This window comes from Sminthopsis crassicaudata, chromosome 1 (genome assembly GCF_048593235.1).
Source record: "Sminthopsis crassicaudata isolate SCR6 chromosome 1, ASM4859323v1, whole genome shotgun sequence".
Taxonomy (NCBI): domain Eukaryota; kingdom Metazoa; phylum Chordata; class Mammalia; order Dasyuromorphia; family Dasyuridae; genus Sminthopsis; species Sminthopsis crassicaudata.
The window spans coordinates 453,763,560-453,785,602 of record NC_133617.1 but is presented as its reverse complement, the minus strand read 5'-3'; the positions used below and the strand labels follow the sequence as shown (position 1 = coordinate 453,785,602).

The 22,043-nt window shown below is 32.2% G+C and overlaps 1 protein-coding gene across 21 annotated transcripts in view; it reads right to left on the bottom strand.

Moving 5' to 3' along the window:
- The window catches only part of IFT74 (intraflagellar transport 74), a 177,004-nt gene that overhangs the window by 43,305 nt on the left and 111,656 nt on the right, over positions 1 to 22,043 (bottom strand). For 20 of the 21 annotated variants that reach the window (XR_012484573.1, XR_012484571.1, XR_012484572.1 and 17 more), the window contains 6 exons: positions 21,903 to 21,965; positions 18,992 to 19,135; positions 16,902 to 16,942; positions 9,980 to 10,059; positions 6,659 to 6,712; positions 1,428 to 1,525 (listed from right to left, as the gene is read on the bottom strand). Coding sequence is in view for 16 of the 21 variants with exons in the window: in XM_074280775.1 (XP_074136876.1) it covers positions 1,428 to 1,525; positions 6,659 to 6,712; positions 9,980 to 10,059; positions 16,902 to 16,942; positions 18,992 to 19,135; positions 21,903 to 21,965 (480 nt within the window). In the remaining 5 variants the exon portion in view is untranslated. The remainder of the gene's footprint in view (positions 1 to 1,427; positions 1,526 to 6,658; positions 6,713 to 9,979; positions 10,060 to 16,901; positions 16,943 to 18,991; positions 19,136 to 21,902; positions 21,966 to 22,043) is intronic. The other variant, XM_074280779.1, reaches the window with a different exon arrangement.

Genomic DNA, 22,043 nt, shown 5'->3' with positions numbered 1-22,043 from the left:
AAAAGAAAAGAAAATATTCAGTACAGTTTTGTGTGAAATGAAGAACAGCATGGGTAAAGCAGAGTATATCTAGTGAGCAGTATTAAGATCATATCTATCTACTGAACAAATTTAGAGGACAGAATTAGCTTGATTTAATTATCTTTTCTAGGGATATTCAATAGCTGCAAAGAAATTAGATGGTGAAAGTAAGCAAGAGGTTTGAATTAACAAGTGTGAAAAGGAAAGAACTTGCACAGGGTGACAGACCATAAGGGTCAAAATTAGGCATGAAGTTAACTGAGAATAGATAAGGAGAGGTGGACTGGGAGAACAAGAATAGAGTAAGGGAGTGGAGTTCATGACAGAGTTCATGTTACTAAGAATGGGAGAAGTCAAAGAACAAGGGTACTGTGATAATAAAGTTGAATATCAAAGTTTATGATCTTGAAGGTGGTACAATTCCATGATTCAGAAAGGTCTAGGTGTGACTATATTGATATATGGATGACACATGATGTTCTCCTCTAAATTCTAGTCAAATTGGACCACTCTTTCCTGTTTTCATCTTGATTTCTCCTGTCTCACTTGCTTTTTCCATGCCTGTAGTCTCTCCAGTTGACACCTGTTGAAATTCTTGAAATTCTTAAATTAAAATTCTTCCTTTCATCAAAATTCTGTTCCCAAATCTTCTTGGATTCCCCAAGTTGGAAATCTCTCATATGTTCCAGACCTCTCTTTTACATGCATTGCATTTTGCTTTGCATCAGAGATGTGCACATCTCAAACTCATTAGATTATAAGTTGCTTGAGTTTAGAAAGCATATTTTAAAATAATAATTAACATTTATATAGTGCTATATAATATTACTGGCCCTTTTCAATTATTTCATTAGTCTCCCAACAATCCTGCAAGGCAGATGCTATTATTCTTATCAGATAAGGAAACTTAGGCAAATGAAGAATAAACCAGTTAGCATTTGAGGTCAAATTTAAATTCACAATATCCTGACTCCAGGCTCAAAACTATAGTAATTGTGCCATGTAGCTTCCCATGTAGCTTATATTTATCTCTCCCAGGCTTGAAAGAAAATCTGTCACACACTTCAGTATTTCAACAACTTGTGATTCAAGTTCTGAGTAGTCTCTGATACATAACAACCTTCTTCATGCCTCAAAAAATAGTATGAGTTGCTGCAGCCATATATATATTTTAGGCATTTAACAAATTTGCTGAACTAAATTTTAATAAGTGCTCTGAATTGATATCATATATGCATATTGTTATAGTTTTCTAGGGAGAAATTATTAATGGAACACGCAAGGAGATCTTATGGAAGCTGTGAAGGCAACATAGGATGATAGTGTGGTCACTCCATTTGAGGAATATATTTGATGAGATATAGCCTATATGGCTAATGAGAAAAACAAAAGCACTCAGTACTTACTCTGCTACAGTGCTCCAATAGTGCAACAATATTGGATTCTATCTGTGACTTCCGTTCTAGTTCTTGATTCTTCATTTCTTCAAATGTCTCAATAAAGTCTATCAAAACACAAGAGAAACTGCTGTTGAAATAGTAACAGCATACAAAGGTAGTGATATGATTCTTAGCAGCACATATTTAGAATTAGATGCTAGTATGTTTTACAAGTCCCAACATCAGTTTGAAAACCATCACCATATATTTTCTCCATTTATTCCTAGACCACAAAGGAATCCTTGAGAAAAGTAATGACATCATGCCAATGAGCTCTCCTCCAAATTCATTCTATTTCTAACTTTATGAGTTTCTTATTGTTTGCACAATAACCCCATTCTCCACATAGCTACTAAAACAAACTTTTCCCAATCTATACACTCCTCCATAATTAATGCTGTTTCTTTCAAAAAATATTACCTGCTAATCTTTAGAATGGATGATACCTTGATTTCAAATATTCCTTCCACCCCTAACGTCCCATGAGACCTTGATCCATTATCATCCTCTCTCTTGTGCTTTCTTTGTTTCCTTCTTCTCTGCTTATAAATACACTAAGGACTAACCTTTCCTATATAGTCCTTTTGTTAAATAGCTAAATTATCAAAGATGAGATGTTAATCTCATGTCTTCTTTTCTTGCAAAATTTTTCAACTTTTTCTAAAGCATCTTCCAAATCGCTATCAAGCAGCTTGGAAAATGTTTATCAGTGTTTTTTTGTTTTTTTTAAATATTATTTGATGTGGCTTCTCAGCATATTTTTGGACAGTTATGCATAGTCATAGTGTCATAAAATCTTATAAAATTGAAAAATTTGGGTGGAATGTTTTGAAATCCATAAACAACAGATATAGCAGGATCTTCTGCAATGTAGCTTTTAGTTTTGTGAATGAAAAAAATCTGCTATGAGAAAATCATTTGTGAAAGGTGTCTCCTCCTATTATAGTTTTATCAAAGATGTTCCTGATAAATATACAGAACATTAATAAAAACATTTTTGTCAAGATGAGAAAGCAGAAATAAAGATCAGCAATTAATGTCTCATTTTTTTCTTTGATAAAATTACTTGATAAGATCTCTTCTGTTCTTTTGAAGTCCTGCTTCCTTTCGAAATGATTTTTGAGTGTCTTTAAAACAGTGCCACTTTATCATGGATTTCTTCACTATCTGGCAAGATACAGCAACTGTTCAGGCTTCAAGTTCTTAAGTAGTATTGTCATTCCCTCATGACATCTCACCTGAGATAGGAGGGGCCAAATGTCATGGTTATGCTATAGTCACTAATACAAATAGATCATTATAGAAATGTGAAAAGATCTATCCAATTCTTAAGATATTTGGCTTTTAAAAAATGGCTTTTTAAGTTTTAGAATTCATGCAATTCTACATATTATTGACAAACTCCATCAGCAAGAGATAGAAGAGAAATTCCATTTAAAATAACTTGTAGACAAAATAAACTACTTGGGGGGGGTCTACCTGCAAAACAAACCCAAGAACTATATGAACTATATGAATACAATTACAAAACACTTCTCACACAAATAAAATAAGATGTAAACAATTGGAAGAATATCAATTATTCATAGCTGGGCAGAACTAATATAATAAAAATGACAATTCTGCCTAAATTAGTCTACTTATTCAGTGCCATATCAATTTTAACTGCCAAATCATCATTTTACAGAATTAGAAAAAATAATAAAATTCAGCTGGAAGTACAAAAGGTCAAGAATATCAAGAACATTAATAGGAAAAAAAACACAAAAGATGGTTGTTAAGAACCATTCCTAAGTGTGAAGGTGCAGGTCAATTCTCTGAAAGCCCCCACAACTGTAAATCATAATACACTTGAAGGAAATGCAACTCAGCCTTAATTGACACAGTTGTTGCTTGTAAATTGGGAATGAAATAAATCAGAGGCAAGACTTAAGAGGAGAGAGGTCAGAGAATGCAATTGCCTCTCAGTCTCCTTGAATTGTTACCATCCTCTCATGTGAAGGGATCTCAGAAGCCACTAGTAGGTGGCTTCCCTAACACCCAGAAGCTACTAGCCAGTTGTTCCCATAATAGATGGTGGCTTAGTTGTACCAAACCTAAAACTATATTATAAAGCAGCAGTTATCAAAACCATTTAGTACTGCCTAAGAATGGTGGATCAGTGGAATAGATTAGATACACATGATACAATAATCAAAGGCTACAAAAATCTAGTATTTGATAAACCTCAAAACTACAGCTTCTGGAATAAGTGCGTATTATTTGACATAAATTGATAGGAAAACTGGAAAATGATGTGTCAAAAAACTTAGCATAGACCTACATCACACACCCCATACCAAAATAAGGTCAAAATATATACATGATTTGTACATAAAGGATGATACTATAAACAAATTAGGAGAACAAGGGATAATTTACCTATCAGATCTTTGGAGAAGGGAGGAATTTATGGTCAAGGAAGAACTAGAGAACATTATGAAAGTAATGGACAACTTTGATTACATTAAATTAAAAAGGTTTTGCACAATGGACTTAACACCACATATTAAGATAAGATCAAAATGGATCCATGATTTAGGCATAAAGAACGAGATCATAAATAAATTAGAGGAACATAGGATAGTTTACCTCTCAGACTTGTGGAAGAGGAAGGAGTTTGTGATCAAAGAACTAGAGATCATTATTGATCACAAAATAGAAAATTTTGATTATATCAAATTTAAAAGCTTTTGTACAAACAAAACTAATGCAAACAAGATTAGAAGGGAAGTAACAAACTGGGAAAACATTTTTACAGTTAAAGGTTCTGATAAAGGCCTCATTTCCAAAATCTATAGAGAACTGACTCTAATTTATAAGAAATCAAGCCATTCTCCAATTGATAAATGGTCAAAGGACATGAACAGACAGTTTTCAGATGATGAAATTGAAACTATTTCCACTCATATGAAAGAGTGTTCCAAATCACTACTGATCAGAGAAATGCAAATTAAGACAACTCTGAGATACCACTACACACCTGTCAGATTGGCTAAGATGACAGGAACAAATAATGATGAAGGTTGGAGGGGATGTGGGAAAACTGGGATACTGATGCATTATTGGTGGAGTTGTGAAAGATTCTAACCATTCTGGAGAGCAATCTGGAATTATGCCCCAAAAGTTATCAAACTGTGCATACCCTGTGATCTAGCAGTGCTACTACTACTGGGCTTATATCCCAAGGAAATACTAAAGAAGGGAAAGGGACTTGTATGTGCCAAAATGTTTGTGGCAGCCCTTTTTGTAGTGGCTAGAAACTGGAAAATGAATGGATGCCCATCAATTGGAGAATGGTTGGGTAAATTATGGTATATGAATGTTATGGAATATTATTGTTCTGTAAGAAATGACCAGCAGGATGAATACAGAGAGGCTTGGAGAGACTTATATCAACTGATGTTGAGTGAAATGAGCAGAACTAGGAGATCATTATGCACTTCAACAACAATACTATATGAGGATATATTCTGATGGAAGTGGATATCTTCAACATAGAGAAGAGATAATCCAACCAATTCCAATTGATCAATGATGAACAGAATCAGCTACACCCAGAGAAGGAATACTGGGAAATGAGTGTAAACTGTGAGCATTTTTTTTTGTTTGTTTTTCTCCCCAGGTTATTTTTACCTTCTGAATCCAATTCTTCCTTTGTAACAACAACAACAACAAAATTCGATTCTGCACATATATATTGTACCTAGTATATACTATAACATATTTAATATGTATGGGAATGACTGCCATCTAGGGGAAGGGGTTGAGGGAAGGAGGGGAAAATTCAGAACAGAAGGGAGTACAAGGGATAATGTTGTAAAAAATTACCCATGCTTATGTACTGTCAAAAAATGTTATAATTGGGGCAGCTAGGTGGTACAGTGGATAGAGCATCAGCCCTGAATTCAGGAGGACCTGAGTTCAAATCTCGTATCAGACACTTAACACTTCCTAGCTGTGTGACCCTGGGCAAGTCACTTAACCCCAGCCTCAGGGGGGAAAAAAAAGTTATAATTATAAAATTAATAAAAGAAAATTAAAAAAAAAAGGTTTCGCACAAACAAAACCAATAGAAACAAGATTAAAAGGTAAGTATAAAGCTGGGAAAAAATCTTTTCAGCCAGTGTTTCTGATAAAGGTTTCATTTCTAAAATATATAAATAACTGTGTCAAATTTATAAGAATACAAGTCATTTCCCAATTGACAAATGGTCAAAGGATAAGAACAGATAATTTGTATATGATGAAATTAAAACCATCTATAGTTTTATGTAAAAATTTTCTAAATCATGAGAAATGCAAATTAAAGCAACTCAGATACCACCTCACACCTCTCAAATTGGCTAACATGACAGGAAAAGATAATGAATCACTGTTGGAGATATGGGAAAATTGGGACATTAATATATTGTTGGACAGTAATGCACTGTTGGTGGAATTGTTAAATAATCCAACCATTTTAGAGAACAATCTGGAACTATGCCCAAAGGGCTATAAAACTGTGAAATGAATTATAAAATTATAAAATACTTTGATCCAGCAGTGCAATTATTGGGTCTGTATCCCAAGGATATTTGGATATAAAATCCCAAGGATTTAAAGGAAAGAAAAGGACCACATGTGCAACAATGTTTATAGTAGAAAAAGATCAGATGCCCATTAACTGGGGAATGGCTGAACAAGTTATGGTATAGAAAGGTAATGGAATATTATTTTTTAATAAAAAATGAACAAACTGATTTTAGAAAGGCCTGGAAAGATTTACATGCATTGATACTAAGGGAAACAAGCAGAATTAGCATATACTATAGTATATAGGCTACGCTATGCCAAGCACTTAGCAAATATCTCATTTGATCTTTTGATTTTTACAACAATAAGGAAACTGAGGCAAATGGCTGTTACATGAATTGTCCAGTGTCACACAGTTATTAGTAAGCTAAGGCCAGATTTGAACACAATCATGTATAAATTTATATGACTGCAGACCCGGTATTCTATCCATTATTCCACTTAGCTGTCTCATGATAAAAGGATCATTTAAAAAAAAAAAAACACCAAAAACTAGATTTATAAAAAAGAAAAAACAATCTAAAGAAGCTGTGTATATCTAAAGATGTGTGTGTATATTTCCATAATCTGATGGTAGAACTTACTATCCATGTTTTCCTCTCTCTTCTTCAGCTCTTTGTATTTTTGATTCATTTCACCTATAAGAGAAACAATTCTGTAATTTAACAAATGATAGATAAGAATAATCTTAAGTCTAAATGTGTTAAGATTTCCCCATATATTCCCTAGCAATTATATGAAATTTTTACATTGTTTTAATACCTTTTATTTATTAATGTAATTATAACAATATTCTATTAAATTATCGACATTGCAGTAAATGCTAAATTAGGGTATTTAATATCAAAATTAAAAATATGAAAATATATCTTACCTTGCACACCCAATTTTTGGTTACAGCATATTTTACCCAAGTAAGGATACATTAGACATCTTTTATGTATTTTAAATTGAGGCAATTAGACTTACTTTACAGTCATTAACAAGTTAGAACAAAATAATTCTATTTCTAAACATCAATGTTTAAACTAATATAAAAAAACAGGCTGACATTTAACATGTAAATGTTAATTAGCTAAACTGAATACTGTAGAAATAATTGGCATACCACAAAAATTAGGGACCATGCTATAATTAGGACTTTGACATGCACTGAATACAATATAAGAAAAAGTGGCCCTTGTTACTTTAAATCAGAGAAAGAGTCCATTTTTAACTATTTAAAAGCCCAACCATAAACTACCGTTGTCTCTCAATAATATGAGAATCTGTTTTTTAAAATCACTTAGACTCTTTAAGATGCCCGAGAAAAAAAGTTATTTTTATATAGAATGTAGGGTGATGAAGATAGGAAATAAAATAATTTTCTTCAATATTTCATTGGAATATATTTTACAATATCATTCAGGAAATGTATTCAAAAGGAAAAATTGCACATTCCAGTTCTGATAAGTCATTTGATTTTTACTGAAATAGAAAAAGTATGAGGTATGTGGGCTTCTAGCTTTAAGTCAGATAACGAATTTTGTTTAAAGTAACAAGATTGTGTATTTTATTCTTTCATAACAGAAAAATATCAATTATACAGGTATCCAGAATATCCTCTGTTAAGAAGTGGATTATCAGTGGAAAGAATAAATATTTCCCCCCCCCCAGGCTGGGGTTAAATGACTTGCCTAGGGTCACACAGCTAGGAAGTGTTAAGTGTATGAGATTACATTTGAACTCGGGTCTTCCTCCTGAATTCAGGGCTGGTGCTCTATCCACTGCGCCACCTAGCTGCCCCAAGAATAGATATTTTAATAACTACTTTGTACATCTTGTTTTCTGTTAGTTAATTTCCAAGTTTGTTTCATGATTGGATTTTCATAAAGTTGGCACCATCTTGTGGACCAATGTGGTATGGAAAGGTGATTTATTTTTGCTGAATGGCTACAAATAATTCTTTTACAATTTCCAGGAATAATTAAAAATCAGAAGGTCTGTTAACATTTACTTAATATAAGTGACTATTGGTCTTCATTTGAACTGCATAAAGCTTCAGTTTGCAGTTAAACAAAAACTCGTAAAACTTAATATCATGAGTAATAAAGGACATAAAATCCCCAACTTAAGAGGAAATAGCTACATTTTTATTTTTCAAAATTCATTTTTTTATATGACGTATGTGTGTGTGTGTGTGTGTGTGTGTGTGTGTGTGTGTGTGTGTGAGGGTGAGAGAGAGAGAGAGAGAATTCAATCTTGAAATAACTGGCAAGTTTACTCTCATCTAATTAAACTTGCAGCAAATTGTCTAATGAGTTTTATCTTTATTAAAGGCCAATAATTATCAATAACTGGATCTGCATATTATAAGTACATTTTAATTATATAAGAGAGCCACAACTGATGTAATCAGTAGAATGCTGAAATTGTGAGTCAAGAAAGACCTAGGTTTCAAAACCTGCCTTAGTTTCCTTATCTATAAAATGGAAGGTTGAACCAAATGGACTTTAAAATCCTTCCAGTCCTAATTCTATGATCCTTGAGCCTATATCCTGGAGAGAAAGCTAACAGACAGTTTGGCATTGAAATATAAACCAAAATGTAATTTACAAATTTGGTAATCATTTGTGCCTGCTGCAAATTTTTCATGTGCACACATTTATTATTTCAAGTATTTATAAGTATATATATATATATATTTAAATCAATCATACTGAACTTAGAGAACTATTAAGCACCATGTTAAATTAGATAACCATTTATCAATTCCACTGACTTAACATCTTGTAAAAATCCTTGTTTCAGGGTTCTGCCCATAACAGTAATTCACATTCAGTTCTTACATCAATTCCTTTGGGTAAAGATGACCTCTTCATCATAGGCATCAATCTTCTCATTGTTGGAAAGAGTCACATTCATCAGAATTAATTGTCATATAATATTGATATTGTCATGTACAATGATCTCCTGGTTCTGCTCATTTCACTTAGCATCAATTCATGTAAGACTCTCCAGGTCTTTCTGATATCCTGCTGATCATTTTTTTTTTCTTTTTCTTTCTTTCTTTTTTTTTTCCCTTTTTTTTTTTTTTTTTTTTTTTGCTGAGGCAATTGGGGTTAAGTGACTTGCCCAGGGTCACATGGATAGGAAGTGTTAAGTATCTGAGGCCAGATCTGACCTTAGGTCCTCCTGATTTCAGGGCTGGTGCTCTATCCACTGTGCCACCTAGCTGCCCCATGCTGATCATTTCTTTTAGAACAATAATATTCTATAACATTTATAAGTTATATCATAACTTAGTCAGTCTTCTCCAATTGGTAGGCATCCACTTAAGTTTCCAGTTCCTTGCCACTACAAAAAAGGCTGCTACATTTTTGCATGTGGGTTTTTTTTTCCTTTTTTTATGATCATTTGGGATTCAGACCCAGTTTAGATACTGCTGAATTCAAAGGGTATGAATAATTTGATAGCCCTTTAGGCATAGTTCCAAAATGCTCTATAGAATGGTTGGATCAGTTCACAACTCCACTAACAATATATTGGTGTCTCAGTTTTCCCACATCTCCTCCAACATTTATCATTATCTTTTCTTGTCACATTAGCCAATTTGAGAAGTGTGTAATGGTACCTATCTCAGAGTTGCATTTTTTGCATTTCTCTGATAAAGTTATTTAGAGCATTTTTTCATATGACTAGAAATGTTTTTAATTTCTTCATCTGAAAACTGTTCATGTCCTTTGACCATTTGGAGAATGGTCTTATTCTTATAAATGTATTCTTATAAATTTGAGTCATTTCTCTCTATATATTAGAATTGAGGCCTTTATCAGAATCCTTGGTATTGATTAGTATTACATGCATATTTACCCTTAATTATTAAGTATTTTATATTTCAAATTCTAACAATAATAATTACTTACCTTGATGCTCTTCTAAATCCATATCAAGCTGCCGAATTTCTTCGTTAAACTGGTTAATTTTTTCTTTTATGTCTGTTAACCTAGCAAATATAATAATAATTATTTTTTAAAATAATGAAAATGGGTCAGCTATGTGGTACAGTGGATAGAGCACCAGCCCTGAAGTCAGGAGGACCTGAGTTCAAATCTGGCCTCAGACACTTAACGTGACCTTGGGCAAGTCACTTAACCCCAATTGCCTCAGCAAAGGAAGAAAAACAAAGAAACAAAGAAAAGAAAATAATGAAAATAATGTACAACTTTTTTATGCTCTGTTTTGCAAATGAAAATAAATGCTCATCTCATCTAATATTTGTTAAGTTCAGGACTTTTTAAAAAATCTTATGAGAAAAGGAAATATGATTGGGACAAAATTATTTGATGGAAAGCAAAATGTTATACTGTAAAAACCACTAGGTTTGGAGTCAGAAGACCTGAATCTGAAGCACAGTTCTGTCACTATCTATGCAACTTTGGAAAATCCATTAAAACATTCCTGTGTCTCAGTTTCCTCATTTAGACTAAATGATTTTTACAGCACTATGTAGTTCTAAATTTATGGTTGTAAAATAATGATAAGAAATGTTATTTATAAAACTAGTTCTTTTTAGCTTGTATACAAAAAAAGTGTTAAAGGTAGAAAGGATCTAGATCATCTAGTCTAAAATTCTCATTTTATAGTAAAGAAAATAATACTGAAAAGTGAAGTGACTTGCCTAGTATCAACTAGTTTATAAAGTAAAGAATCAAAGCCTGAGTATCCTGACCCCCAATCCAACATTATTTATTCTTTACAATATTAACAATGAGCTCAGAGCTCAATTTATCTTTTTTTTGGGGGGGGTATCTTGAAACAATACTGCCCAAAATGCTTTACCAGACTTCTTTATGATTCTTTGAGAGAAGTGTTTAGTAAGAGCCATTTATTTATAATACCAGCATGATTTAGAGCAGTGATCTCCCAAAGTGTAGCATGATTAAGGAGTGTGCCCAAAACCAGTAGAATAAGGAAAAGCATGTATACTACCCTTCTTGCTACATCTAATTGAAGAATTTATCTCCAACACATCTGCCCTTCATCCATTATTGCTTAATCTACTTTATCCCTTCTGTACTAAACATCAGCCACAAAGGGCAGTTAAAAAAACTAATAACAACTCAAGCACCCATAAATTACAGCAGTTGTTCAGGTACCACTGGGAAATTCCCTACTACTACCACCATAATCGGTCTCTATTTCCCAGGTCACCACTTGGAAGTATGCTTTGTGTCCCAAGGTAATTACCCAGAGAAAGTATTCCATCCAATCTATTCTTATTATGATTGGTATAGAGTGAATCCCACTAGATGAAAAAGTATCAATGGGTTGTAATATATATGTCTTCCATTACATTATCTTATTATATGCAGATTACATTACATTATCTTACCCCCAAAACTATTTTTCTTCCAAACTTTCCTATTTCTGTTAGAGGGTACCACTATCCTCCCCCTCATCTATGTTCACAATTTTTCATGAAAGCCACATATTCAATCAATTGTCAAATACTACCACCATAATACTCTCATTAATCCACTTCTCCCTATCCAAACCACCACCACTCCAGATCAATTCCTCTTCTCACTTGGCCTGTGAAAGTGGCTTCCTAACTGATCCCTTTGCCTCAAGCCTCTCCCTTTTCCAATTCATCTTCCTAGTGATTCTATATTGACTCTAACATCAGTCAGTTAGCATATAAATTTATGTTTGGCATTTTAAAGCTTTTGGGCATTTAAAAGCTTTTTGAAACTTAGCCCCAAATGTTCTTTACAAATCTTATTATTTATTACTCTCTCATCCTGATCTTTATGGTCCAAACAAACTGACTTTAAAGCTATTCTTCACACATACAAAAATACAACAAAATTATTCAAATATTAACAGCAACAAGGGGTGTAAGCAAGCTAGGTGGCACAGTGGATAGAGCACCAGCCCTGAAGTCAGGAGAACCTGAGTTCAAATCTGACTTTAGACACTTAACACTTCCTAGCTTTGTGATCCTGGGCAAGTCATTTAACTCCAATTGTCTCAGCAAAAACAAATAATAATAATAATTGATAGCAACATAATAAAAATATCATCCAACATGACTCTTTCCAACAATGAGATGACTGATGCCACTTCCAATGATCTTGTGATGAAGAGAGCCATTTATACTCAGAGAGAGGACTGCAGGAACTGAATGTGGATCACAACATAACATTCTTACTCTTTTTGTTGTTGTTTGCTTGTATTTTGTTTTCTTACTCATTTTCTTTTCTTTTTGGTCTGATTTTCTTGTACAGCAAAAGAATTGTATAAATATATTTAGACATATTGGATTTAACATATTTAACATGTTTAACATATATTGGATTGCTTGCCATCTAGGGGAGAGGGTGAAGGGAAGGAAGGGAAAATCTGGAACACAAGGCTATGCAAAGATCAACGCTGAAAAATTATCTGTCCATATGTTTTGGAAATAAAAAGCTTTTAAAAAATACTATCATCCATTAAAAAGAACCATTAAAAAAAGGAAGGAATTTACATAAAATGTTTTCTACTAAATTAAAACCAGAGATAACTAAATTACTTTAAGATTTTGCAATATGTTGAATTATGTACAAACATATAAGCTAGGCTTATTCAAAAACATTTGCTGAACATCACAACCTATTATCTGATTATTATACTATGTATCTTTAAAAATTTTAAACAAAAAATAAGAAAATAATTACTATGTGCACAGCAGAACATAAATGAGGATTCAAAATATAAAACAATAAATTTCCATTTCAAGAAAGCTTACATAATACTACCCATTGTGTTCATAGCTGTCTATCTTTACTTCTTTGTAGGTCCTCTTTTCTCTGCTGTGCACTTTTTACCTTATTCCCCCTCCCTTTCTCCTCTATCCACACCCAAATTACAATTAAGCACAAATATATACATGTACATATATAATGCATATAGTTATCTATAATCATAATTTTATATGTATACACATATATCTTCATATGCATGTATGTATTTATTTCCACTTGTCCTGTTTCTCTGAAATGGATAGCATTTTCCTTCATGAGTCCTAGTCTTGCATATTTTTCTAAATCCACCGGCTCATCATTTCCTGCACCACAATATTCCAACCTTATACTAATTATTTTAAGTTGTTTAAAATAATATTGATTAATATGGCTCATATGTAGTATAGTTTCCCTATTTTCCTCTTTTAATTAAATATTATAATTTTAAATGTGAAATGAATACTGCTTTTTTACATAACAAATTCTTCTCCTGATCTTTATTTTATATATGTATCACTTTTATGTATGTATCTCCTTGAATGCAACATATTGAGTTCAAATTTTGAAATCTGTTTCCATTTTTACAGGTGAATTCATCCAATTCACATTCTAAGTTATAATTACTTGTTTATTTTGTTCCTTCCTAATTTCCTCCTTATCCTCATCCTATTCCCATCTTTCTTGATCTCTCTACTTTATTTCTACCCATTATCCCCCCCACCAGAATCTCTCCTTTATCCTTTCCTCCCAACCCTATCATTGCTATCTAAATTTAGAAGACTTTTAATTCCTTTCAAATATATGTTGCTTCCTATTTATTGCATTCCCATTAATCTATACATATTCTTCTATATCCCCCATCCTATTCACTCACCCTCTTATTTCTTTAAAAATTTAGAAACTTTTATTGACTTCAAACTGCTTATTCCTCCTAGAACCCCTTTCTTATCATCCCCATCACATTCCTTTGCATTATCTCTTTATGAATTTAGAATATTTTTACACTTTATATATATATATATATATATATATACACATACACACACACACACACACACACACACACACACACACACACACACACACACACACTTATATACTTTTCCCTCTTTAACCCGTTCCTGATGAGAATAAGGTTTTTGCCTCATTTGTATGAGATATTTGCTCCTTTTTAATCTCTCTCTACCTAAATAGACAGACAGATAGGCAGATACAGATAGAATCACTCCATCATACTCAGCTCAGTCCAAGTCTTTCTTTCAAACTACCCAAATAAAAATGACAACCATAAAAGAACTGGTAATATTTTCATATATAAGTAGTACATGATTGGGCTTTATTAAGTTCCTGATAATTGATCCTTAATGTTTACTTTACATTTTTCCTAGATGCTACATGTTCAATTTTCTCTTAGGTTCTGCTGCTTTTTGTCAGAAATATCTGAAATACTTTCAGTGTTGTGATTCACGGGAGAGCTGTTGGAATACCTGAGATTCAACCCAGACCTGCAGAATGGATCTCCTCTTGTGAAAGAATGATACAAGGCAACTGAGAGACAGATGCTGTTCTCTGACCTCTCTGACTGAGAGGCCATTGCATTGTCTGACCTCTTTCCTCTTCCCTCTGCCTCCAATTTTATCTCATTCCCACTCTGCAACACCTGTGTCAGTAAAGGCTGCCTTGCAACTCCTTCAGGTTTTATGATCCACAGTTGTGGAGGTTCTCAGAGAATTGACCAGTCCCTTAACAATTCCCCATTTTTTGTGTTATTTTCTCCCCACAGCATGGTCCATACACTGATAAATGCAAGCAGAGCTCTCACTTCTGGATGGTTGTAGCAGGTGTTGATTGAGGCAAACTTTCAAATGGAGAAGAGGACTGTAGTCAGAATAGGCAGTTAAGTCTCTCATCAGTCTCCTGGCTTGGCTCTTTGATGTATTGGCCCATTTAATTATCTCAATTAAAAAGTCTTACCAAGGCTCTTCTTCCTTAACTCAAGAAGGATCCTTCTCATGAACAGCTCTGGTTCTTCTTGAAATTCTTATGCTTCTTATACCCAATACCCCACACTGACCCTTGCAAAGCTTTTGTTCTAACTTTTTCCCTCCTTCCTCCTACCCTCTCCCCTAAATGGCAGGTAGTACATTAAACCTGAACTTTCGGAAAAATCACTTTAGTGACTCATTGTAGGATGGACTGGAGTGGGACAGACATATCCACCAGCAGGCTGCTGCACTAAGTAAAGCATGAGATGACAAAGCCTGGGCTAGAGTGTATCAAAATAAAGACAGGAGCATATAAGAAATTTTTGCAAAGATGAAACTGACTGATCTTGGCAATACAGTGGGTATAAGGATAAGTTTCAATAAAATTTGAATTTGAATATTTGGTTTTAATCATTTTCATGGTAGAAAAAGACATATTATTCACATCACTTACTTAATATTCATTTTTAATCCCATCAATTACAAAAAAGTCTTAGCTACATTTACTCCAATGTCAGTCAGTTATTCAAGTATGTGGATCTAGAATTCGTGTAAGTAACGCACTTAACTTTTAGCAACAAAATAACCTACCAACAGAAACATTTCCTAATATCCATTGGCCAAATGTTCTTTCCTTTACAAGTTCCTTTCAAAAAGAACTGCTTTTTCAATATTTTTTTTTCTTGACAGCCCAGATAAACAGGCAAATGAACCCAATGAATAAAGCCCAAAGCCATTATCTGGTGAATGGTTTATCAAAAGATATGAACAGTACCATGAAAATCAAACACTATTCAATACTAGATAAAGGCTCTCCTAATGATTTCCAGTAAAAGAAATGCAAATCAGTGTAACCCTGAGATTGGCAAAGATGACAAAAAATGGGGAGGGTCAATTTTTAGGGGAGTGGTGGTAGACAGAGATAGTCATGTGACTTATTTCATAAATTTAGATATCCCTTTAAATTACAAAAAAAAATTTAACACACTCAATATTATGTATAGCTACTAATTTATAAATCTACCAAAACAAATTTATCTTATCTACTAATTTATAAATTATACATATATCCATACTAATAATTATCTACATTATAAAAAGAATAAACATTTTAAAGAGATAGGATGAAAATGAAATAATATTCAATCCTAAAATCAATACAGAACCAGGAATTAAAGTTATCAAAACAGAACTTTTAGGAAAACTAATTTGGAAATTATATAAAGCAAAGTCATCAAAATACGAAGCCTGCAAGGCCGCAAGAGGTCTGCAACATTCCTAAATGGGACTTGAACAACATTAAAATGTAATTTGTAAATATTTAACAAAATAAATAAAAATACAATAAAACACAGATGATGTGTAGCTTTCTTAATATATAAGAGAAAACAATGGATTATATTTTTGATGCCTTGAGTTTTAGAAAACTACTAAAAATAAAGATAAAAATGGCCAATAAACAATTCATGATGCAAGACTAGATTTAAAGAGAGATTAAGTCTGGATATAAAGATTTAGAAGTTACTTGCATAGAAATAATAATTAAACTAATGGAATGCAAGAAAATCACCAAGTGAGAGAAGAAAGGATGGCCCTACACAGAGTTCTGGGGTATACCCATAAAAGGAGACTGAGGCAGGAGGAGAACCAAACAGACAAATGTCATGATAACTTAATAATAAAACAGTAATAATAATCATATAGCGCCCTATAAGATTTGCAAAGTTCTTTATAAATATTATTTGTGTATTATTTGATAAAATAACCCTAAGAGGTAGATGCTATTATTATCCCCATTCTACAAATGAGAAAATTGAAGCAAATAGAGATTAAATAACTTGCCCAGGGTCATACAGAGTGTGTCTTAAGTTAGAATTGAACTTAGGTCTTTTTGATACCTGGTTCAATTGACATTGTTTAAATATGCCTATTTGTAACAATCCTGTGAGGTAAAAACTATATCAATATTGATATTAACAAAGTGAACTATAATATGAACAACTCTAACAATTTTAATCTCATATTTATTTAAAAAATAAAGGATAGGAAATAGATATAAGGAAAATGATTCTTACTGCCTCTCCATGCCTGCTATTTCTTGATTATCTTCTTTAACCTACAAAACACACAAAAAATAGTATGTATGGAATGAGTAAATAACGAAATAATGGAAAAAATCTGAGTGGTCAAGCATAAAAAAATTTCCCCAATACAGTACATTGAACTGAAATGTTAAGTGTGAGATATGTACCCTTTTTGAAAACTTTTCATTCAGGAAAATCCAATTCATAGATTTCAAAGGGGAAAAACAGAAAAGGAACCATTCCCAGGTTTCTCTTTTGTCTTTACATAAGAGGTATGATATAATACATCTGAAGCTGTCTTATTAGTACTGCTAAGTAGTATGGCCCTAAGATAGTCAAAGTTTTTTGTTGCTGTTAAAAATATTTTCCCAATTATATAGAAAGACAATGTTTCGCATTCATTTTCACAGTTCTGAGTTGTAAAACATTTCCATATTATTTATAGTTGTACAAGGAAAAACAGATTAAAAGGGAAAAAGAAACTCTGAAAAAAAAAAAGAAACCCAAAAAGTAAAAACAGTATGCTTTGATCATATGTATTCAAAGTTCAGGGGCAGCTAGATGGCGCAGTGGATAGAGCACCAGCCTTGAATTCAGGAGGACCTGAGTTCAAATGTGGTCTCAGACACTTAACATTTCCTAGCTGTGTGACCCTGGGCAAGTCACTTAACCCCAGCCTCCAAAAAAAAAAAAAAAAAAAAAAAAAAAAAAAAAAGTTCATCAGTTCTTTTTTCTGGATGTAAGACAGCATTTTCCATCATGAGTCTTCTGTAATTGTCTTGGATCACTGTATTATGGAGAAAAGCTAGGTCACTGACAGTTGATCATCATATAATTTTGCTATTACACTGTAAAAATTCTACTAGTTCCATTCATTTCATTTGGCCTCAGTTCATACAAGTCTTTCTAAATTTTTCTGAGATGTACCTACTTATTATTTTCTTATTACACAGCAGTGCTTCATTATATTCATAAACCACAGCTGTTTCAGCCATTTCCCAATTGATGGGGATACTCTCAATTTCCATTATTTTCCTACCACAAAAATAGCTGCTATTTTTGTACACGTGTCCTTTTCCCATTTTTATGATCTCGGCATACAGACCTAGTATTATTTTTTTTTAATTTTATTTATAAATTTTTTTTGACAGTATATATGCATGAGTAATAGTATTATTTTTATTATATTGGTTAGGTTTATTATGAACACTTGATATTTTCCAATTGTTTAGACGTCTTAATCTGTGTGAAAAGTGTTTTGTAATTGTGTTCATATAGTTCTTGGATTTGTCTTGACAGGTAAGACTCTCAATTATTTAATACTATAAATACTGAGGCAAATGAAGTAAACAGAAACAGGAAAACAACATATAATGACTACAACAATGGAAATGAAAATGACAGCTAGTGAAACTGAATTATGAGAAATTACAAAGACCAGGCTTGACTTCAAAGAAAATATATGAGAATATAACTCTCCCTACTCCTTTGTTGAGGCAGGGAACCATAAATAAGAAATACTGAATATTTGACTTCTCTTGATATGTTTACTTTTGTAGAACATGTTTTCATTTTTTTTTCTTTAAATAAAGGATGCCAATTTCAAAGGCATTAAAGGGAGACTATTGAGAAAGATAAGTTATGTTTAAAAAAATCAATAAAATTTATTTTTAGAAACATGCAAATTCAAATTTGTATCTTGTAAAATATTCATAAATTAAATTAATTAAAGGAGGATATTAAGAATATTGAAGCAAGTAGTGGAAACTATAAAACTATAAATTGGAAGATATGGCTTATTGTAGCCACTAAAAATTACTTTTGATGTGGATAAAACTACAAGAAAAGTAATTTCAAGTGCAAAAAGTGACTTTTAAAATCTATTTTGTCTTATTAGCTATATCACACTGAGTTTAGATGGGCCTGTCTATTAAAGGAAAGCTATTCATTCAGTCTATTAACATAATAAACTAATTATTCATTAATCAGTATACAGTATAAGCTTTTTGGCTTTCTTTCCAATTCTTCAGGCTAAAAATAAGACTTGTGACACAAAAATAGTCATAAATATTTTTTCCTACTTGTTTAAGTAATCTCTCTCTCTCTTCCATTGGGGATCCCATGCTTTTGTCTTCTGCAATCATTTGATCTCGATGGGACTCCAATTCATAAAGTTTTTCATAAAGAAGTACAGCCTCCTGTTTTACCTGGGAATGTGCTATTTCCTACAGAGGAAAAAAAAAAAAGGAACTATTTGTAGTTGTCACTAAAACAGGTTTTGGTTTTTTAATATAAGCTTTAAAAGAGTTTGTCACCAGCATCATGATTAATTATGATCAACAGATATTTATTAAATGCCTACAAATATTTGCTAGATACAGTGCTAGGTGCTAAAGATAAAAATACAGAGAGTAAAACAATTTGATTTTCAGAGGTTTAAAAATATATTATTCAAAATCCAATTGTCAAACACAAACACCATTAATCTAATAATCTAGTTCACAATTTGATCAGTGACCTCTTGACGTAGCCTATGTAGCTTGCAAGACTCCCATATGAGGGCTGAACCATGTTGAAATGCAATTGGGAAATATTTAACAAAATGAAAATAGAATATAGACATTATTATTATGTAGTTTTCTAAGTCAATATACAATGAGTAGGGATCTTTAGTTAAGGCTTCCTATTTCATTTTGATTTCACTGATGTAGAATACCATAATTTGTATTTTTATGGGAATATTTATATGTGGTAATGTTAAACTAAGAATAAATATACCAACATTTTATTTATATTGAACAATACCATAATATATTTATATATGGTGAGTCAAAAATTCCTATCAACCTCCTTAGGTCTTTTTTTAGCATGACTTCACAAGAAATTTTGGACTACCTTGAACAAATTGGTGTGTCTGGTACCTATTTAAAAGCAATGGGCATTTGAAAAGAAAATATATCTTCCCCCATAAACTGATCACAGTTATTATTCTATGAGTAAACTTTCTCCACTTAAGAATAATTTGTTCCTAAATTATATGTTTTTTTAAGTAAAGGAAAAAAAAAACATTAAAAAAGGGACGTGATAAGAGAAATACTCTGTAATGAGGAAAATGTTCCATAGCACATAAGTATATTGATTTATAGGAACATAGGAACTGCAGATTATATTAAATTCTGTTAAAATGATAATTATGAATTTTAAACTTTTACTCAGTAGAAAAAACTGTCATACAGAAAGTTTAAGAATTATAGAATAAATTTATAAAGTAATCAGTGCTATAAAATTGCAAATGCCAATTTATATTGATAAGGTGAGTTCCCTCTTTTGGGAGATCCCTTAAATTATTGAGATAAAAAGTTAAATCCTATGGCAACTTATTTGTTTCCCTCTATATAGCACATTCATTTTTCTTACTCTGTTTTTGCTCATGCTATCCAATTCAGTAATTACTGAGTGTCTATTATGTGGCTAGAATTATGCTACAAGAGTATTAAGCTGAAATGAATGAAGTAATAGAGGTATAACAGGTGCAGCAGATTATTTAGTATCTTTAGCAATAAAATAGAGGAAAATGGTGGAAAGACAGAAGGTCTTAGATTAAATAAAGATTTTTTTTTAATCAGCATAAGCCATAATTAGCATAAACCAAAGCATTTTAAAAGCAAAAGTTATGGAGATAATAAAGCAATAAACAGTAAAAATACTTAAAAAGGACTAAGACCAGGAACATACTCTTTCTAGTAGTCCTAATTCTCAGGATCCAGAACTCAACTGAAATAATTAAGTTTTAGGAAAAAAGTAAGAGTGGAAGAAAGAAGAATAATATTGAGTTATCCCTTTGATTTAATGTCTGCCTCCACGCCTATCAAATTCCATCCCTCTTATATAACGTTGTGAAAGTTCAATGTTAGAAAAGACATTAAGTTCTATACTTACATTGTAGCCCTATAGTAATTAATAACATATAAGCTACTGAAGAAATATTTGTTAATTGATATATTTCACATTATAATCTTTACGAACTTAGTAAAAGTTGGAGTCTTATGTCTTATTTAGATGGGAAGTACTGAAAACACTTCTTAACATATATGGCACACTATAAAAGGCACCATTTGGTAGAGGACAGAATGTAGTTAAGATGTGAGTTTAAGTCCTTTGACATATAAAGGCCATATAACTCAGCCTAAGTCACTTAACCTCTCAGTGTCCTAGGCAATTTTCTAAGAATATAAGTTGCAAATCTATATTGATAGGGGGAGTTTCCTCATAGGGAATTCCTATTCTAATGAAGTTAAGAGAACTGGATTAAAAAAAAAAAAAGTGACCATACTGCTGTGTAGCTAAAACTTTTGATATGGGACTTAGGGGACTTCTATGTAGTGGGAAATCTTAACATTCAAGTGAGTCAATGTAGTGATCCTGATTCTTGAATAAGGTATATTTCTGTTATGTCCTAACACTTGCACATAGTCTATATTAATTTACTACCTGGAAGTTATCAGCTTTTAATTATATTTAATATGTGAAAATAAACAGGTAAATTAAAGTCAAGATATAATTTCGTGACATTCTGACATTTAATTCAATACCTAGTAATTAGATGATGATAGTTCTGCCAATTAAAAAACACCTATATTCTGTCAGTTGCCTGTTTATAAGGAAAACTGGAAAAAGCAGATGGATACTGAGGTATAATCTTAGAGGTTAAGATGGGAGAAAAAGAAAAGCATGCAAGGTTGGAATTAAGTAGCATTCAGAAGGAATTTTCAAACAAGAAAAATAACTTACTTCCCCAATTAGAATATTCATGATCTTGAGCTAAGAATAGAATTGCTGAATTATTTCAAATCACTTAATTACAAATTTGAAATTTTATGTGCTTGGAAAGTAAAGGGCTATGGGTCCCATTAACCTAATTACAATTTGATCAGGCCCAATTATCTTATGTATTTGGGTAATAATAGAGCTTTTATTTAATTTCATACATACAGTTTCCAGACCTTCTTTCTTCATATTCAATGAGTCTAATTCCTGCTGAAGTGTATCTAATTCCTAGATAAAAGAGAAAATTCCAAGAGTTATGTGAAGCAAGTATGGAAATAAGTTATTTCTTGATATTTCAAAATTACA